Source organism: Citrus clementina, unplaced genomic scaffold (genome assembly GCF_000493195.1).
Source record: "Citrus clementina cultivar Clemenules unplaced genomic scaffold, Citrus_clementina_v1.0 scaffold_9, whole genome shotgun sequence".
Classification (NCBI taxonomy): domain Eukaryota; kingdom Viridiplantae; phylum Streptophyta; class Magnoliopsida; order Sapindales; family Rutaceae; genus Citrus; species Citrus x clementina.
Genome location: NW_006261964.1, coordinates 31,100,771 through 31,121,760, shown reverse-complemented (window position 1 = coordinate 31,121,760; position 20,990 = coordinate 31,100,771). Strand labels below are relative to the sequence as shown.

At 34.4% G+C, this 20,990-nt stretch overlaps 2 protein-coding genes and 1 pseudogene across 3 annotated transcripts; 2 read left to right on the top strand and 1 right to left on the bottom strand.

Moving 5' to 3' along the window:
* The first annotated feature begins 3,277 nt into the window (after positions 1 to 3,277).
* Positions 3,278 to 11,041, top strand: LOC112100223 (annotated as a pseudogene).
* Positions 11,042 to 11,435: 394 nt separating this feature from the next.
* LOC18031600 (E3 ubiquitin-protein ligase RGLG4) lies at positions 11,436 to 16,549 on the top strand. 2 transcript variants are annotated; one of them, XM_006422241.2, is made up of 12 exons: positions 11,446 to 11,858; positions 11,997 to 12,224; positions 13,933 to 14,017; positions 14,225 to 14,365; positions 14,478 to 14,591; positions 14,827 to 14,924; positions 14,998 to 15,077; positions 15,225 to 15,330; positions 15,417 to 15,544; positions 15,788 to 15,905; positions 16,101 to 16,157; positions 16,249 to 16,549. In XM_006422241.2, exons 2-12 carry the CDS (start codon positions 12,075 to 12,077, stop codon positions 16,330 to 16,332), a joined length of 1,161 nt encoding a protein of 386 aa, XP_006422304.1. In that variant the 5' UTR covers positions 11,446 to 11,858; positions 11,997 to 12,074; the 3' UTR covers positions 16,333 to 16,549. The 2 variants fall into 2 exon arrangements, with proteins under 2 accessions (XP_006422305.1, XP_006422304.1); XM_006422242.2 differs by having other exon boundaries at positions 11,436 to 12,224.
* A 250-nt stretch (positions 16,550 to 16,799) lies between these two features.
* LOC18031811 lies at positions 16,800 to 18,515 on the bottom strand. Its single transcript, XM_006422238.2, has 2 exons — positions 18,267 to 18,515; positions 16,800 to 17,290 (listed from the first exon to the last, which is right to left on the bottom strand). Exons 1-2 carry the CDS (start codon positions 18,465 to 18,467, stop codon positions 17,105 to 17,107), a joined length of 387 nt encoding a protein of 128 aa, XP_006422301.1. The 5' UTR covers positions 18,468 to 18,515; the 3' UTR covers positions 16,800 to 17,104.
* Positions 18,516 to 20,990: the final 2,475 nt, after the last annotated feature.

Below are 20,990 nucleotides of genomic sequence, written 5' to 3'. Positions count from 1 at the left end.
TGCCCATGGTCCATTTGAGTGTAGTAAAGGTTGAGTGTCAGTAGTCACTGAAGACAGATTGGCTTTTGATATACAAATTAATTAAGTTTTGTGTTGGTGCCGTAAAAATTAACATAGAATTTGATAGGCTTATATGTATTTAGTAATTAAATTGCATATGTATTGACTTCAGAATCCTTAAAACTCATCACCTCGCAAAAACAGCAGTTGTGATTATGTGTATCAGTGTTTGATATGCCAGTTATTGTTGTTGTAGTGAATTGGGTGCTTTAGAAAATGATGAACAACCCAATACACTGCCCAAGATCACAAACCAGATCAATCAAGATGCTAAGAACCTAATCAATCTCACTTTAAAAGTTAACAGAACCTTTAACGTAAATGGTTATAATCAGAAAGTATCAAGAACCAGAATTGGAAGCTAATCAAAAACCCAGAACAAGAAAGTGTTTTACGTGGTTCGAATGTGTAGAAGAGCACAATCTACATCCACGGGAGAAGCCAACAGATCAAGCTTTATTGATGATTCAAGCAATCTTTACACCGTAATACAAGAGCTAACTACAAGGATCAAGACTAAGCTTTCTTTGTATCTTAACTCTCTCTATCACGCTCTCAGATACTCTCTTAAGCTTCTCTGTTAACCAGCTTATATAACAGCTGATATCAATTCCAGAATGCACAGATACTTGCCACCTGTACTAACAGCTTCACAACTAACTTGATTCCCCTCTTCACGTGCATTCCACATGTTCCACTTAAGTCTTTGCTCAAAACGTCACAAGCCCCTGCCGTTTTAAACTTAAGTAATCCACATGCCAAACTTGTGATACCTGAGCTCATTAAACACAAACAAAACGCTGTCGTTTCACATGCTCAAGTTTTGGATTCACCATTTTAGTCCACAGTTGTCCTCTCTCCCTCTCCTTGATATCATTTGATTTTCTTCAAGTGTCGTGTTAACCTGTAATGCTTCGATTTGGTGTCTTTAACAATCAAGTCTAAATTGAAGAAAATACTTTGTATTAGACTAATGCATATTTAAAAGCACTCCACTCCAATCCATACTCAAACATTTTCATACATATATTTTAGAAATTATCCAATCCAGAATCCTAGACTTTCTATCTCATGTAATAGTTTTCTCGGACATCCTGAACCAAATCAGTAATATATATATATATATATATATTGAGAGAGGGAGAATATAATGGGGTGGGCTGGATTCTTAAACCATATGATGTATGTTTATTTTAATTGATTTTTACATCTGTATGTATGCAAAAGAAATCAATCTTAATTTCTCATAGGCCTTCAAAAGTCAACGGTCGGATTTGGATGCTGTCAAGCTTTGATTCACCAGAAGAAGCTGATTACCCATGATCCAAGGGTGCCTATCAAGGTGGATGATTTTTTTAAACAAAACAGTTCTTCCGAGCTGAATTACCTAATATGGATGACCCTGAAGCTAGTCTTGATGAGTATAACATAAAGCCTGCCGTTAACACTGCAAATAGGATGGCTGCATTGAGGTTTCAGTGGATTCCTTCCAAGGAAAAACCAACGAAGATGCCTCAATTCAACAAGAGGACTAATTAAGGTTACCAATGGACTCTTCTGCTCCCTCTTCTAAGACCTGATCAAACAATTTAGAATTAGATCAGTCACATACGAGTAGATCAGGTTTAATTAATTTCTATGCTTTTGTGCTATCGGAGTCCCATCTTAGCTTAGCTGATTGGCACCCTTCCCATCTCAACCTGGATATTTTATAAGATTTATCTTTTAGTGTCTTAAATGTAAGTTTAGTTTCAGACTTTACGGTTGTGTATGGCAGAAGTTTAAAATTCAGCTTTTTTTTTTTTTTTGGGCCATTTCATTGTGAGCTGCGTTGTTGGTTTGTATAATGTAGTTGAAAAGTGATTGAACTCTTACTGTGAAGTGTGATTAGACGTGATTTCCAAGTCCCAGCTGCTGATCAAGATCGATTTGATCAATAATGTCTATTAGCCACTTGTATATTTCGGTAAGTTGATAGCCAGCAGGTTTACTGATTATTTAATTTACACGATATGATTTGATATTTTTAATCTTAATTTATTTGTTATTTGAACTGCAGACTCAAAGGTATGAATTTATTTATTTCATAAAAGATTTTGCTTTCGCTGTACGTACGTCTTTGCATGCATAATACCTTTTTTTGGGGAAAAAGAAAAAGAAAAGAAAAGGAAAAGGAGGGAGAAATCAATTTGGAACCCATTGTACAAAGTCAATTTTGAAAACTCTAATTAAAATGGTTCAAGTTCAATTTCCGACTTTGCAATTTGCATGTTCAATTTCTAACTTTGTATGTTATGATTATAGCCGATTGTTAGTAGAATTTACGATTAGGATTAAAATTTCGAGATTAGGACTCAAGATCATAGTTAGATTACAAATAGGGTTTAGGAGTAAGCACAAAATTTCTTCCGACAAACTGTAGCCCTTTTAGGTCGAACTCATTCCTGTCGTAACCAAACACAGTCCTAGGCAGAACCCCTGGCCTCTATCAGAAGAAGAAGAAGTAGTAATACGCTTAAATTTGACATTTCCAGTAGACTTGAAATCATTAACTGATTAAGTAAGTATACATCGCAGCCCCTTTGCCATTTGTATCTTTAAGTAAGTATAAAAAAATAATGGAAAGCATGAAAAGACACTAATAGATCAATTTGTCGTAATATTAATTATTATATAGCATATGCGAATATAATTTTTCATTCTTTCTTTTAATCTACAAATCTTAACAACATCATCTTATTTATTTATTTATTTCTTTGTTTATTTTTGTTAATCAGTTGGGTCGATAGATAGTTACTGATAAAATATAATTTACGAAATAATGAATTCACTGAAACAATAATAAGTTTTAAATTTGAGTTTTGATTAGAAAGAATGTGAGAGAGAACTTGATAAGGAAATATTTACGAGTATGGAATAGATGCACCACCCAAAAACACAAAAAAAAAGACACATTGAATGCATTAATTCAAAGTTTATAGGATGGTGGGAGTCCGAACGATTAATACAAAAGTTTGACTACTAATTACAAAATATAAGTATTTAATTAAATAAAAACATAATATTTTAATTAAAAGTAGTATTAATATATCCACTCATTGCGTGAAATTAATGGATGAATAATTAAGTGAGAATCCTCTCCATTAGATAATGTTGATAAACTGGGGCTTAATGCCATCCATTGGAGTCTTTAGGTGATTGCTTCCGTCGCCTACTTATGAGGAAGATATCCATTTATATAAGAAAAAGCTCAAAAAAAACTAACGGCGGGTACAAGGGTGTTGTAGCGGTTGATCGTACTTCATCAACAAAGCTTTCATTTAGAAAGAGCATGTGCAAATGCAAATCAGAAAGCACAAGTCTAGACATTTTCGCAAAAGCAGGAATCAATCTTACTTTCTTAATGGCCAATTGATCAACCTTTTGTCTACTCTTGGCGTTAGAGACAATGTTTTGGAAAGAAAACAGAGAGAGGGCGTAGTACAATTAGATGCCATTTTAACAGATCCATTGTGGGCACATGAGGCACTGGAACTGATGTCTTCAGGGGAGAACACAAATGTTCTCGAGGAAAAGCCTAAGCGGGGCTGTAAGCCTGAAGAAGAACCATCTCTGACAATGATGCTGCAGACATTCCGTGCATCAAATCCGCTGGAGCTGCGAACTAGGACAAGGATATTTGTTCAAAATGGAAGAGCTGTGATTGGAATAGGGTCAGGTACTTGTGCAATATTCTGGCTCTAGCTGCAGTGATTTTTGGGACAATTCCTCCCTAATTTTTAGCAACAACCGACGAGGGAAACTTAAAATTGAGGAGGGAAATGGGGTTGTTGCTCAAAATCCGTGCCTGCACCCGGAGACATGCATGCTTTAAAAGCTGTGAACGTGCCAGCTTTGCACCATATGCTGGATAGCGAGGCTTTCCCAGCAGAAGGAGAAAGGTAAATCTGTCATTCAAGAAAGATTACAGCATAATCAGCAATAGATCGATGTTTTCTGCAGCTGAAATGCTTTGATTATGTAATTTTAAAGCAATACATGCTCACGAATATCTCTTTAGATTCTGAGGGAATGTTGTTCAATGACTTGTTCTGTTTTGATTATACTCAAGTTTCGCATATATAACTTCTTATTGTAAACTGATATCGGTTCCGTTATTATTCAGACCTCGTACGGATGAATGTTCGAGGGGTGATCTAGACGGCGATGCATACTTTGTCTGCTGGAGTCATGTTCTTATTCCTTCTCTTCAGTTTCCACCCATGGATTATACCCCGGCATCAAAAAAGGTTTTGGATCATGATGTCCCAATCAAGGTATTACTCAATATCTTATCTAATCCACACTCATGAATAAGCTCTTACTTGTAGTTGTTTAGCTTCTCTTGTCATTACACAATGCCATTTTTATTTTCTTCATGCCAAAGGCAATAAATCATATCATCTTATCTCATAAAAACAAAAAGGATGGAAAAAAAAATCCCCCAACATTTGTTTGGTACTCTTTAATCTGTTATGAACTTTTTCTTGGCCCCTTAACATAATTTCATTTATGCTGATGTAGAGGTAGGGTGTTCGTGGATTGGATTTTTCGGATTGGACATAAATGCATATCTGATCCATGATTTTGCGGAATGTAAATTGTCAATTCAATGCAATTCATGAATTGATGATATTCAACCCCAATCTAATTCATATATCTGCATATTGGATGCAGATTTGACCCAATTTATATCTAATTCATTATTTTACAGATTGGTTCGTGGAAAAAAATTTTTAATTATGTCCAATTCATAAAATAATTAAATAAAAATTGTTGTGCAAATTTTAATGTACTCGCAAGCGCACGAATCTATTGTAGTATAGACTAATGGAGACGAGTGTCGATCCCACGAGGAGGTGGATTTTAATTATATATAGAATTAATTTTGTAAATGAATAGTTGGATTTATGGTGGAAATGATTTGGAATATGCTAATACTTAAATTAAAATGGCGAGAATAAATTCTAAAATTGGAATTGCAATGGAGAGAATAAATTGAAGAGAAAATCTATTAAATTGACGTACTTGGGTATCTGGATCCGTATCAACATGCATCATGGGCTAAATAATCCGTATTAATGTCAATTAAATCATGAGGGGGGAATCCACACCTCATGAACCACGCTCTAATCAATATGGTGCTAAGGGCTTATCGTGCCAAATAATAATAACCTTATACTAGAGAGCCGGTGTAACCAAGGCGGTATCTAGACAAGACTATTATTATTTGTCGACGAGAAGTCAAAACATCCACAAAAATTAGAGGGGAAGAGAAAATAAATTTACCAAATTAAGCCCATGACACATGTTGAGACTTTACCTTCAACCCAAGCTTGAAAGAAAATTAGCCACTCATAATTGAACTAGGGACAAAATGGGAATTTATTAAAATATGAAGAAAATACAAGATGGAAAGGGAATTACAGAAAATGGATCCCAAAAATGGATTCAGAGATATCAAATTAGGGGGGAGAGGCCCCCTTTTTATAGATACATGGAGTAAATCATGGCCATCAGATTAAAAACAGTTTGGACGCTCAGGATTGCGCCACGTCATCAGTCAACAGTCCACGGTTTGACCACGCGGATGAACAGTAACACGGTTTGACCCGACTTTGAACAGTAACGCGGTTTGACCCGGATGAACAGTAACGCGGTTTGGTTGAAAATAATCATGTGTGATGCATGCACCGTACGCGAGATTTTTCGTCTACTGATATGCTGCCACGTCACCATCAACAGTACATAAGAATTTTAGTCCAACAGGATCGTGACACCTCATCAATCAATGCCACATCATCGGTCAATGCCACGTCATCATCCGTCTATGTGAACAGTATCATGAACAGTAACATATACAGTACCGTACACGTGAATAGTACCGTACATGTGAATAGTGCCATTTTTCCTTTTATGCTCCTCCTAAGGTTTTTGACCGTCCTTAGTTCAAAAGTGATGTCTGTTTTGCCGTCTGATTTCTCCTTTATTGTGAAATGACTATAATGCCCCTAAAATACATAAAATACTTAATTAAAATAAAACACATGTAATTAAATCACAAGAAGGTTAAATACATAAAAGTAAGGGTTGTTAGTAAGACTTGAAATGTAAAATGACGGTTTTCTCCTTTATAAATATGCATTTTCTAACACTCAACAAAAATCTAATATAAAAGTAATTTGACTACTAATGAAATTAAAATTGAATAAGATTTAAATAAATTAAATTGTTTAAATAAAGCTAAAATAATCCATTCAAGGTCACAAATTTAATGCATCGAAAAGAAAAAACCTCATTTATTTAGATCAATACATGAAAATTAACTAAAATTATGAATTTAACTCTATACAAAACTTTTTTGTTTTACTTTAGATTTTTTATTTTTCGGGAAGCTATATTTGTTTATTTAATTATTTAATTATTATTTTTATTATTATTATCTAATAAGATAAAAATGGTGTTAGTGTAATTAAATTTTAATTTATTTATTTGATAGTAAGTAATCATGTCACATTTATAAGTTTTATTTTTTAATTAAATAAATATTTTTACTTTTTTTTAAGATTCACGAATTTTTACAGGTTTATAGTAGTAAATTCATATTCAATCCACCAACTTCTAATTTTTCGGAACACTCCTATGTAGAAGAATACTTTGTTGACTACACGGTCAACGATAGCTTGGCATCATTTTCGATGCTTATGTCGCGTAAGTAGATTCACAACCCGACAAAGCAAGAAGCAGTCAATGTCTTGATAGGGATGGCAACGGGCACCGCCCGCAACGGGTTTGTTATTACCAAACCCAAACCTGCACAAAATTTAAATTACAAAACTCACCCACAACCTGCAAAGTGTTTTAGTTCTTTTAAGAAAACCCACCCGCTGCGGCTTTTGACAATTACCAAACTTGCAATAGTGTCCGGATTTTTTACGGGTTTGTACATTTAACATCACAAATGTTTAATATATAAATTTACAATAATAATTTCAAATTCCACATAACATACTCAATTTTAAATTTAACCAATGTAAATGAAAAATTAAAATTTCAACATCAATCCAACACAAATTCTCAAATCCTTTAAAAAAAACTACAAAGTACTATCTAAAAATAACAATTATATTTCATATTATCATTCAACACAAGCTACAAGAGAAGATATTCATTTCATTTACTATCATTAGCACCCATCCAACATGATGCCTACATTAATAATGATTAAGAATAAAATTTCCCAAAGAATAATACTTTTCAAATATTAATTTGAAGAAAAAAATTATAATAATGAAATAATTCATGTATTAAATTAAAAGAATAGACCATACAAAAACACTTTGGTTATTTGGCACTTTGTATAATTGCATTATTTTCTTTATATATATATTTTAATTTAAATTAAATTAAAAATATTTAAAAAAATATTGCGGGTCTAGTGCATATTTATGCGGGTATCCGCCAGATATTGAGTTAATACCAAATTCACCCGCATCTAAGTGTGGGTTTCAATTTATAATACCAAACCCGCTCGCAACCGGCAAAATTATCTGTAGTGGGCGAGTTTTGACAGACATATTTGGGCAGATTTACGGGGTTTTTAATTAAATACCCTTTAATAGTTTCAAAATTATTTAAATACCCCCTCCCTTTTTGGTTTTCATGGATACTCTAATAAATGTGAGCAAAGTCGGAAATATCCTTAATGAATGCATCAAATGCACTCAATGAATTGTCTTCATATTTCTTTCCTCATTCCTTTCACCTAAATCTATTTTTGCTGCCGATTCTTTCAAAATCTCTTAGAATCTCTCAAAATCTCTCATAACTTCTTACACAAATACAATTATGTATTCATTTCTTTAACACCCATTCTTTCTTTAAAGGTGCATTGCTTATTAAACAACCCAATAAGGTATGTTAATGTTGTTGGGTTTTAAATTTTTTAATTTTTAGGAAAATTTAGAAATTTTCCTCACATTACAATGTTTTATTTTCACCATTTTTCTTATACGTAGAAATATATGCAATGTAGGTTGTTTAATTATTTTTTTCAGCAATATAACTTATTTATGGCGAAAATATTTCGAGTCGTGCATTCTTTTGATACTGTGTACGTCATATAGTTAGTCATGTAGGTCGTGTAAGTAATATAGTCGTGTAAGTCGTGTAGGTCATGTAAGAAATATAGTCGTGTAGGTCATGTAAGAAATATAGTCGTGTAAGTCGTGTAAGAAATATAATCGTGTAGGTCGTGTAAGAAATATAATCGTGTAGGTCATGTAGGTCGTGTAGTTACTTGTATATGAAATTTAATATTATTGTTTTTATTGTATCATCAGATATGGTTTTGGTACATGTGTCTATTCTCTTCAATGGTGAATTGATTGAGCAAAATGACGAGTATAAGTTCAAAGGTTCAAAGGCTAAAGGGATAATGATACCGCGATCAACAACATATGCCGCATTGGTGGAGAAGATAACTGAAGTTATTGATATAGATACTTCGGAATTCGAAATCACAATGAAGTTCAAACTTAAGACATATGATCCTATGCCACCAGTTACAGTTCAAACCAATGATGATGTGGAATTTTTTTAGATTCCAATTTAATTTTACTTCTTTTTTCAATAATTTTCATTGACATTTTTTGCATAGCAGCAAATATAAATTCTTAGCACAAATTAAGTCTTTAAAGAACTAAATTAATCTAATGATTAATGAAAAAATTCGTGTAATTTTAAAGTCGCAATTAAACATATTACAACCATTTAAAAAGTTTTTTTCTTTTTTTTTTTTATCTTCAAAGTGCTTTCTTCCTCTGGCCAAGCATACAAGCATACATGAGGAATGCCTGCATATAATTAATCCATGAAATCAATTAAGAAAAAAAAATATTAGCTATAGGAAATTAATGTAATGTTATACACATAAGAACACCATTCGCAGTAATAAAATATTTTCACTCATAACTAGACATATCATGACTTACCATGACCTATAATTGGAAATTAAGAATCTCTCTAACTAATGACATTTCACAAGGTAAAGGTATATGCACAATTCCAATTTATTGTGAGCCTAATTAAACTAAATGTAATGTGCAGATTCTATTGACAAGAAACAAAATGTGGAATTGAAGGTCGTGTAATTGTGTAATACAAGAAGATCGTATAATTGTATAATACCTGAAGGTCGTATAAACATGCAATACATGAAGGTCGTGTAATCGTGCAATATATGAAGGTCGTGTAATCGTGCAATATATGAAGGTCATGTAAAACACAACCTTGAATCTTACATAACCTTACACGACCAAATCTTGTGTTACATAACAAAATTATAATCAGCACAATTCATTAATTTTTCACAATTTGCATGCAGCAAAACAACTAGAAATTTGTTTTCGAACATGTTATGAGAGACCCATAACTAATTAATTTATTTTTTCAATATAAAACCCTAACTTTTTGTTTTTTTCCCTTGAATATTAACAAGAAAACTAATTACATAGAATTACTTGTCTCAACTAGTTACATTCTGACAATTTTACAGTAAATGATCAACTCTCTCCGGCGATTATGTAGTGATGAACTATGCTTCACTTTCTCAGTTGTGGCAGCTTCCCCTTCTCAGGCTTAGTTTGCTTGTGTTGAAGTTCGATTTACCATGTATGGAGAATGAATGTTTGTTTCGGTAGAGGTGATGCCGGTGAGGGAATTGCAGTGTTTGTTTGTTTGAGTTTGATAATGGAGGGAATTGCAGCAGATGAGTGTTTGTTTGCTTCAGTAGAGAATGGAGAGGTGCTGTCCGTTGAGTTGAAATGTTTTAAAATGAGGATAGCTTAGTAATTTCCTATCAGTTTTTAAAGGGTATCGATGAAAATTTTGGCAAAAACAGATTTTAAGGTATTGAGATAATTTTTGAAGTATGGAGGTGTACCCGGCGCAATTAGCACCAGATTTACGGATTTGTGGGCGCAATTGCCATCCCTATGTCTTGAGCTCGCCAAGCTATGCTCCGTTGCAGTGGACTTCTCCAAAACTGGAGTGGCAGCCACAATACCCAGTCAACTACGTGTCAAGAATTTCCAGACTTCATGGAGAAGCAAGACAAAACTAGCTTTGAGTCGCAACGTGTCATCGGAAAGCTTTATCGAGAGGTCAAGAATATTGGCCCATCAACAGCTAACATAAAATCGTTCACTAAGGAAGTGGCAACGCAGTCCTATGATATTGACATGGAAGTTGATGGTTTTATGGACTGCATCAACTGTGCCTTCAAGTATAAAACTATTTATGATAACAGGTTGGGGAACCTGATGGATTATTATGGGATCAAAACTGAGGCTGAAATACTAAGTGGGTGCATCATGGAAATGGCAAAATCCTTTGATAAGAAAAGAGATTTGGATCATGAAGCAATTACCTTTGCTGTGAGGTCCTTGAGAAAAGAAGTCAGGGCCTGGTTCAACGAGAAGAAGAATGAGTTGGATTTTAGCCACGGAGATGCTTACGCCAAAGCTTCAACTTAGTATTACGTCACTTACCATCCAAGTTACTGGGGCTGCTATAAGGAAAAAGGAATAAACGGAGACCATTTTCTTAGTTTCCCATGGAGCATCCATGAGAGGTTGATTGAGATCAAAAGAGGAACAGAGCATCTGAAGGACATGCCTTGAAATTTTTGCATCACTAAAGAGTTGAAATTTCCATTTGAACCTTGGATTGAGCTCTTAGTTGATGGAGCGATTTGAAGATTAAATGGTTAAGTGCGTGCATGCATTTTTTGATTAGCAGCTTGTGTGACAGCTTCTTTACCTTGTTGCTGCTGTCGTTATTGTTATTGTGAGATGCAAGTGTGCCGTGATCAGTTCTTGAAACTTGTTTTCTAGTTTCTGGAATAAAAATAAGTAACCGGTTTGTTGTGTGATCTCTTGGATTTCATCATACTCAGTAGATGGAAGGAGAAAGCACCATATGACTTGTGAGCCGAATTGGTTCCATGGATCTTGTTTTACTGTCGCCTTGGCTTATTTGGCTAGAACCTAAAACTATGTTCCTCTTGACTTTCTGCGGGCCCATTATAATATTAAAGTATCTGCCAATTGGCAAATGTTTCGAGTCTAGTTCAATTTTTGTTTAGAATCCAATGGCTGCGTATATTGCTTTTAAAACAGCAGACTTGCGTGAGATTACTTTAGAGTACATCTCAAGATTAGTAATATATACAAAAGTCTGCAGAAACATATATCTTGCATATACATTTTCATTTTTTATAAAATGAAATGAAGTTGAATAAACATGATTTGATATTAACAAGAACAAAAGAAAAAGAATTGCAAAACCCTTGTTAGATTGATGCGAGATTAGAATTTATTAATCTTGAAAAATACTTCAGCTTACAGTGACCGGAGGTGACAGAGACCCACATGCATATTTTATTAAATAGCCCAGTCATCATCAGTCATTGTTATTTAATAAAATTAACAATCAAAGTTACAAACAGAGTATAGCAGCCGTCACAAACAAGCGTCTTAAAAGCTTTATGGTATCCAAGAGAGAGTTGCTGAGACTGAGGTTAATCTGGTAACTACAAAGATTCTAGGGTTGAAGATTCTGGTTTGAGTTGAGAAAGAAATATGCTCAAGGAAAGCATAACTTCCACCACAGATCAATGAATAAGCATCTCGCAGCCTGTCCCAGTTCATTAATCCTGTGTGCAAGATTTCTCTTTGCCTTTCTTTAATCCCCACTTGGTGATACCTTTTTCTTCATATAAAAAATATGCTATGCTCTCTCTATAAATCTTTTGTTTCTCTTCTTACTTAATAATTTAAGCTTCTGTGTGAGGCGGTGAACATGATATGGGCAACATTTTTGCCTTCCTTAAACAGCGTAATCGCAGCATCAGCATCAGCGGGATAAGTAGCAGTAGAAGTACTAGTGCTTCTGCAAATCATAGATACCCATCTATGTCTAAACAAGCATCTTCTGTTTCTACGAGTGGCACCTCATCTGCTGCTGCTAGTGCTACCCCTAAAGAAAATATCATTTCTTCTGCCAGAGACAAGATGAAGAAAAAGTATTCATTTATTCCTGATACTTTTTCATCCCTTGAACAGGTTTGTTTTTCTTGTAATTTCCTTTTTTTTTTTTTAAATTCTTATTATGTAAATATTTTAGATCTCGAGGCAAGCTGCTTCTTGAAAGTGGGTGGTGAGTAGAGAATTGGGATTTACATATTGGTTTTTCTTTTTTCGAAAATAATTATATTGGTTGGTTAGATGGTAAGTCAACAACGAATGGAATATTCTCGTCTCGCATGAATTGCCCCCAATATTTTGAAAAAAATTTAGAATACAGAGGAACTACGTCAACAAGTAAATAATAGTACGGTATATGTGTATTTATTAAAAAAAAATTATATAAATAGTGATTATATTAAATTTAATTATATTTATTATGTACATATTAATTAATTATAAGGAATTTTAAAATTTTTTATTAGGTAAAAGTAGAGGATTAGGGCTCTCTCCTTACTTTTTTTTTTCTTTTAGTTTCTTTTTATTTTTAAATCTAGTTAAAAATTAATTTAATTATAAATAAAATAAAACAGTTAATTTAATTATCAACATTAAAAATCAAAACTCAATTTGAACCGCTCATTTAATTTTTAGAATTTTATTTGTTCCTTTTTTTTCCTCCACTTTTTTTAGATATAGGAATATAGGATGGTGATATAAGGACCACCCAAACTGGAAGGGAGTCCATGATATTGCTGATAAAATATCAGGAGTCTATTTGTAAATTAGGAAGACCTTGAAGGATATGATATGGGAGTCGTATTGGAGAGAGGGTACATGTAAAAATCTAACGAGTTAGTTGCCTATTATCCAAAAACACTTTGTAGATAGTGTTGCAGCAAAAGGGTGTTCGCTCATCAAGCACTTGTTTCAAGTACTATTGGGTGTATAGGTTGAAGCTGAAGAAGATGGGAACAAGTAGTGAGAAGAAATTATATTTAAAACGAAAATTGATAATGGTTTCTCCGTTTGGTGGGAAATGGGGTCATTAATTGGAGCATCCCCCCATTTGAATTAGTAGTTTTCTTTCACCAACTTGAATTTGAACAGTACACGCGTTTTTCTCTCCCAGTCAACACGGTTTATCCTTGAAAAAAAACAAAGAACCTTTTGAGTGTCGTGAAGAATCAATAAATTTTGTCTCCTTTTTCTGCTCACTCATTGATGAGATGAGATGAGATGGTCCCCCTGCTGCCTTGTTTGGTGATTAAAGTAAAGATGGGGAATCACATGGGTTCCTCCATTCCATACACAACGTTATACATGACCTGCAACCACTTTGTATAGTCTGTACTCTGTAGAAAATGTGTCCATATTTTGCCCTGTTTGACACGTCACGCACCTCGTGGAAAAGGCAGAACACAACTGATTTTGCCTAATTAACCATTCTGAAAATAAGATTATTCAAAATGGCCGAAACTTGGAAGGTTTAGTCAACGTTCATTTGTTTGGCCTGCTCCTGGGATGTACATGCATTTGCAAATATGTAAATAATCTGAACTAGGAACAAAAATACAATAGTTTTGAACAGAACAACTGAAAATAAGTATTTGACTTGATAATTTGTAGCTTAGCATAATTTTTGTATAATGGCCTATAGATCTTGGCTGCTGGGAATTGTTGAAGAGTCCTGACTGGGCTGCTAAGTTCAGTGATAATGTTCTGCCTGCGTTGTGCAAACTGTCATCTTGGTACATGTGGCAAGTTTGAGTTTCTGAAACTTGGAAAATGCTGTCTCTCTTTTCAGGTAACAGCTGCCTTGAGAGATTCTGGTCTAGAATCATCCAATCTCATTCTTGGGATCGATTTCACTAAAAGCAATGAATGGACTGGTATATTTTTGTTCAGTAAATAGAATTAAGAATCGGTACACAACATTTAATCTCAAGGATCCTGAGTGAAACCGAACTAGTATATGAAGTGGCACCATGTCTCTTAATAATGCATAAGAGTGATAAATGCTTTCTGATTTATAATTTTGTGAAATTGTTTGTGTTTCGTATCTGTTTGAAGCCAATGCATCAATGTTGTTATTGAAGGCAAAGTTTCATTCAATAATCGGAGCCTTCATGCCATTGGCGACACACCTAATCCATATGAGAAAGCCATCACTATCATTGGAAAGACTCTGGCTCCATTTGATGAAGACAACTTAATTCCTTGTTTTGGTTTTGGTGATGGTAAGCTATATGATCCTTTAGAAGTCTAAGTCAAACCATGTTACTACTTTCACGAACTCTCAAAATTAACCACTGGATTATTTATTTATATATTTTATTTGTTTACTTACAGCTACCACACATGATCAAGAAGTGTTTAGTTTTCATGATGATCATACCCCGTGCCATGGTTTTGAAGAAGTTTTGGCCTGCTATAGAAACATTGTTCCAAACTTGCGACTTGCAGGTTGGCATTTTTCTTTCAACTTTTCATGAAAACCATATTTGGTTTGAAAAACGATGTCAACATATATACAATCCTGATCTGTCATGAAAAAGTATCTATTCCAATAAGTAGCCTAGTGGTTAATCATCTGTGTTCTGCCTTTTCTTTTGACATTACCTGGTGATGATAAAAAATTTTAATTATCCTTATTCTTAGAATCACAGCCTCATAGAAACATATATGTAATTGTGTTAAGGACCAACTTCTTATGCTCCGGTGGTTGAGGCTGCAATGGACATTGTGGAGAAGAGTGGAGGCCAGTATCATGTTTTGGTTATCATTGCAGATGGCCAGGTTGAATCCTCAGCTCTCTCTTCTCCCAAACACTACCTTTTTTATCAATGTACTTATTTCTTTTACTGTGAAGGTTACAAGGAGTGTCAATACAGGTGATGGAGAACTGAGTTCACAAGAACAGAAAACAATAAAGTCAATTGTTGCTGCAAGGTAGAGTTTTGAATTACCTGACTTTTGCTTCTTGCTTTAAGCTTCCATCTTCTGAAGAAATAACAGACTATGTCTACTTTTATTAGCAGTCTCCATGGACTTATTCTCTTAACCGTTGTTCATATCTTGTTTCATTTATGTAAGCAGTTCATATCCACTTTCCATTGTGCTTGTTGGAGTCGGTGATGGACCTTGGGAAGACATGCAGAAATTTGATGACAAGATCCCTGCACGTGAATTTGATAATTTTCAGGTATATCATTGGCAGCATACAGCTAAGTTTGAATTTCAATGGATTTATAATAGAGTTTAGAATGTATATTCTACTTCTTGTTGCAGTTTGTTAATTTTACCGCCATTATGTCAAAAAATGCAACTCCATCTGAGAAAGAAACAGCTTTTGCTCTTGCCGCTCTCATGGAGATACCTATTCAATACAAAGCTGCAGTAGAACTTGGTATTATGGGGTAGGGACACTAAACATTTTATGTTCTTGATAAAATTGCGTTTTGCAAATCCTACGTTGATACTTGATTAGATAAAATATATGGCCCTTGATGAAACTAGATGATTCTGAAGTTATTCTGTCCTTAGAACATTGCTTGTGACAAATACTAATACTGAATAAATATCTATTTTCAGTATCCAAAGCTATTAAATGATTATATCATATTATTGAATTGATTTTTACCTGTTGCATTGTATAAAAGACGCACGACAGGGAGAGCAAAGAAAATAGCTCCACGACCTCCTCCAGCTCCTTATTCTCGCCGTGCCCTGCCAGAACGTCAACCAAGCCGTGGTTCAACCCCTGTTGCGGAAACCCAGGTATGATGATAACCTTGCATGCTTGCCTTATGAATGTGCACGGCAGCTTGTTTGTTTCAATCAAAAAGTTCAAAACAGAACGTACAAGGTTCAAAAGTAACTCTGCAATGGACAAGAAATTGAACTAGACCTTCGTTTATAGTTATGCCACTGTGTTATAGTTATCAGCAAACTGAGTTGTCCGATTCACTGTAGGCTTGCCCAATTTGCCTGACCAATGCAAAGGACTTGGCCTTTGGCTGTGGGCACATGGTAAGTTAAAATCTGACAGTTACCGATGTTTGCTTTGTTCGGTTTTGTTCTCTTCAACATGCCATTTTGAGTAACATTAAGGTTATTGCAGACTTGTCGTGAATGTGGATCAAGAGTGTCAAACTGCCCTATATGCCGCCAAAGGATCACCAACCGTCTCAGGCTGTTTGCTTGATGGCTGTCCGGCAGGAAGATCAAGTACAGAGTGTTTTAGGAATGCATTTGCGTGTTTTTAGGGATGAAGTTGTACTAAAATGTACAGCATAGTTCTATGTTCATCACGCCGAACTCTTGTATTTGATGCTTTAGCTTGCTTTACTGGCTAGAAGTTATATATTTTATGTTAGCAATTTAATAAAGATCACAATAAAAACTCTGAATAAGCTTTCTCATTTGTCAACTTGATGAAAATCGCAATAAAATAAAATCTCTTGTATTGCTCTGGTAAGCATTCTAATTTGTCAAAATGCACCTCACATCATATGTCACGGTAATGTCTCCATCATCCAGTTTCAAAAATTTAACCTGAACAATTGAGGTGGAGGATATTAATTTCAAGCTTGTTTTCTTCCTAACTGCCTCTAAATGAACCTACAAGGGAGACAAGTACAAATCCAACATCATCACAAACTACTAACCAGCTGAAGGCAAAAGCTTAACCATTGCATAGCACTTGAAATTGAAAGTCAAAAATGTGTATCTAAACAAAGAATTTTCGATAAAGAAAACATACATTAAGACAGATTACTTTGAAGGAAGAACCAACTTCAGAAAATTCTAAACCAAATACGGCAGACACAGTCAAATCATAAAAGTTCCAAAACAAGCAAAACGCTCAAGCTGTAGCATAACTATAACCAGTACAACCTTCGAGTCTTGTCTCTCATAGTGTTAGGATCCCATGAGCCAGATGGTAATTGCTCCAATGATAAACCACACCCACAAATCTACTTCTCTTGGGGCCGGTCAGCTACAGTGGTGTTTTCTTTTGGAATAGGTTGAATTCTCTCATAAGGTTTCCTAATCAGTGTCTCTCCTCTCAATGCAGCTACATATCGGTCATTTGTATCTTCTTTCCTTTGCAGCTCCCCAAGGTACTCTGCCAGTCTCTCTCGATTTACTTGGCCCATCATCTGATTCACAAGTTCAGAAAATAAATTCTGTTGCCACAGTTGCTAACTGATCATGAAAGCCAAGATTGAATTCAGAATTCCAGACCTTTTGTACTCCAACAGCATGCACAAGGACATGTGAACATAATGTGCGTGCTTTTAGAATTAGAAGAGTGCTAAATCAGGCAATTTACTTGAACATAGTTTTGAGTGATATGATCAAGATGGTGGCACTTATCCATTTCCTTTCCAAAACCAATATGAAAAGTGGATGCAGATGCTCAAGCAAAAGTAGCTCACATCGGAGGTTGAGTTTGTTAAGTACATTTTTTAGCCACATGGGTACACAGGGGTTAAGAACTTTGGAGGAGAGATCTACCTTACAATTATATTCCGGTTTTATTTCAGCAAGACATTCAGTGATTGAGGGGGAAAAAAAAAAAAAAAAACTGACGAGTCCGACCATTATAAATGGGATACATAAATGATTGCAAGTAAAAAGCTTGATGATCCATTAACAAAGTGAAATAACATCAACAATAGATGCAATTTGTACTTTGTAGTACTCTAGACGGAAAACCAACAAGTAAATCTATTTTACCCTAGCTATGAATTATTTTTTTTTCAAAAGAAAATTATAGAGTGCAGCGAAATGAGAGATAACTCAATGGTTATTGTGTCCAAATTACTAACCCACAAATTACTTGGAATTCGGCGGCATGTGCAATAGAAAAAAAAAAGTACAAATTATCCAATCAGCAAACAAGAGTAATCCAACTAAATGATACCTATTATTTTAAGACGCAAGTTAAACTGAAAGGTTAAACATTATTCAACAGTCTCCCTCATAAGAGCATAAAAATTCGATCTTTTGCTTAAAAAAAAAAAAGAACTTTGTTTGAGCGTTGAGGGTTCATTAGCTTTTTTTATTTGATTATATTGAACAAGTATCATGCATCGGATGGAATCAAAACAGAAATAAATAAGAAAGACATACGAGGGAATCGGGCCGGGCGGTCCTGCGTAGCTCCGCTTCAAGCTGGGGGTTGCGGGAGTTGGTGGCCTGCATGACGCAATAGCCAACGACCCCCGGAACGACGCCGCATACTGTTGCGAATGCCAAAAAGAACGGCTTCGAATCCCGTGTCTTCCTCACTATCCACCTCCACGTCTCGCTCTTCTCCCACAGTACCGACATCGATCATCGATCTCACTGATTGGCCGGCCTCCAGCTTCATCTTCAGCCGTTTTATTCCACTCGGCCCATTAACAAATGGCCCACCTCTGTTTCTCATTTCTTAATTAATGCCACGTTGTTCTTTGTTTTATCGAATATGTCCCCGTTGTTTGTCCCTTTTACCTTTTTTTTTTACTTCTTACATATTTTAACTTGATTCATTATCTGTTTGTTAGAAGATGAACTGAAAGACATACAGCAATAATAAGTATGTACTCTACTACATTCAAGGTCTGTTTGAAATTGAGGTTGGACAGTTGTAACTGAAAAATTATTGTACTAAAATATTTGATAAACATTAATTACTGTAACTTTAAAATTAAATCCATTTGATTTTATACTCGTATAATGAAAAATATATAATATCTCAATTAATTTTGTCAAATCTTCTTCGGAGAGTATAACAATTATGAATTATCGTAATAAATAAATAAATAGTAAATAGTATACCAACAACAACGAATTCGTGAACTACCAATTCCATAAGAAATTAGAAAAATTTAAAAAATTACTATTTAGTAACTTGCTATGATTTCCTTTGCAATTAAAAAAATTAAATTAAATCAAAGCAATCAAACAATAAGCGGAGAATTTCTAATCTCCAAATAATCATTGCCGATGCCGTATATAGGACCATTGACTAGATTCCATGGTATATATTGGTACCCTTGAAATGATAGAACTGGTCCAAACTAATAAAGTATAATTATCATCCCATCCTTTCCATTAATTATTGGAATATTAGCAATGATGTAATGCTAGAATAAATTAGAGATAATGTAATTAATTAATATCTATATGATATGCGTAGTTAAATTGTATATATTTAGTGCTTGTATGTTAATTTTTCAAAATAAATATCAACATATTATAATATCATTTGCTATACATAATACTTAAAAGATATTTTAAGATTTTTCGATACATTTTATACATCATACTCTAATGATCTATGAGAACTGGCTACCCTTGGAAGAAGAAGAAAAAAAAAAAAAAAACTGCACGAAAGCAACATATGTAGACTCAGATAAGAAATAAGACAAACTGAAGAATCTGAATAACAATTTGTCTTTTCTGTGCACAAAATAAAATGGTAAAATGGAGCCGACATTTTGGGAATCCAGTTCTCCGTAGCCAACAGCTAACTGCCATTCTACAATCAGCCATCACCAGCCGGCCAGCCCGCTTTCGCCTTTGCTTTGAATTGCTTTATCAGTTCTCTCTCTCTGTCTCCATCTAAGATCGTGTGAAAGGTTGCATGGCTTTTGAACTCCATGTAATTTTAACTCCTCAGTCTCTCTCTCAAAGGAATAAAAAATTAGAAAATGGATCAAATGTATGTAGGATTTAGAGCTGGAAATGACCAAAAAAAAAAATTATTGCAACTAATTAAATGAGAGAGAGCAGAGAGCTTCCTGTTGAATGGATCACTTTGCCCTTTTTTTTCAATCAATAGGAGCGTATTGGCGAAAAAGAAAGAGTTTTGGGAATCTCTTTATATGCAAAATCATTCACATAAGGTTGAAGCTATTGTTCTCGTTGGGGTTATTAAATACTGCGCAAGACGGATGGTAAAGACAATAAAAGGGTCTTTCGGCTAAAGAAATCAAACCTAGAACTCTCTCTATCCCTCCCTTAAAGTAATTATTGGCTTATCACAACTCAACTCTTCCATTTTTGGGGCGTGAAAATCTTTAAAGTCGTCTAAAGATAGTAAACACACAAAAAATTCTAGTAAATTACTAACGAATATACTGTGCTCTACATTTATTTTGATTGTTTCTTCATTAATATTGCGGCGACACTCTTCCTGAGTAGACCATATATGCTGCCCCTCGAACACTTTACCCGAGAAAATTTTGGGCATTCCTACTTTCTATACGTACGCTCTCCCGTATTAGATATACTATTGTGACGTATATTTTTCAACCAATCAAAAAATAGTAAATAGATAGTTTTTTTTTTTTTCAATTCTGAATATTTTAGTTTTCATGTGCAAATGCTGTTTGACACAGCACCTCTTATTCTCTGATAAAAACCTCTAGTTTCTATTACAGTCACAACCAAATTTAATTTTCGTTGTTGACTCACCATATTAATCAGTTATCATAAGTTTGGAACATAGACAAAAACTTGAAAAATTAGCAATAGAAATCTTCGTAAACTTAATATTTTAATTTTTCAACGGAGGGTCGAAGTTTGCAAAGGAATTATATATAGTAGACAACATTATATTATACTATAGTGATTCTCACATTTTCATCAGTTTTCTTCAAGTATATATGATTTATTACAAGTATGGCGGATGAAGTCGAGTCTCATCTGCAGTTCTGCAAATGAGAAAGAGAGAGGCTCAGAGAGTAAGGGGGGGAGAGAGATAGCTAGAGAGACCAGTCAAAGATTTTGTGAAGGTAATCATTAAAGTGCCCAGCATGTCTTTACCGATACGAAAATGATATTTTAAGGAAAGGATTAAAGGAGAAG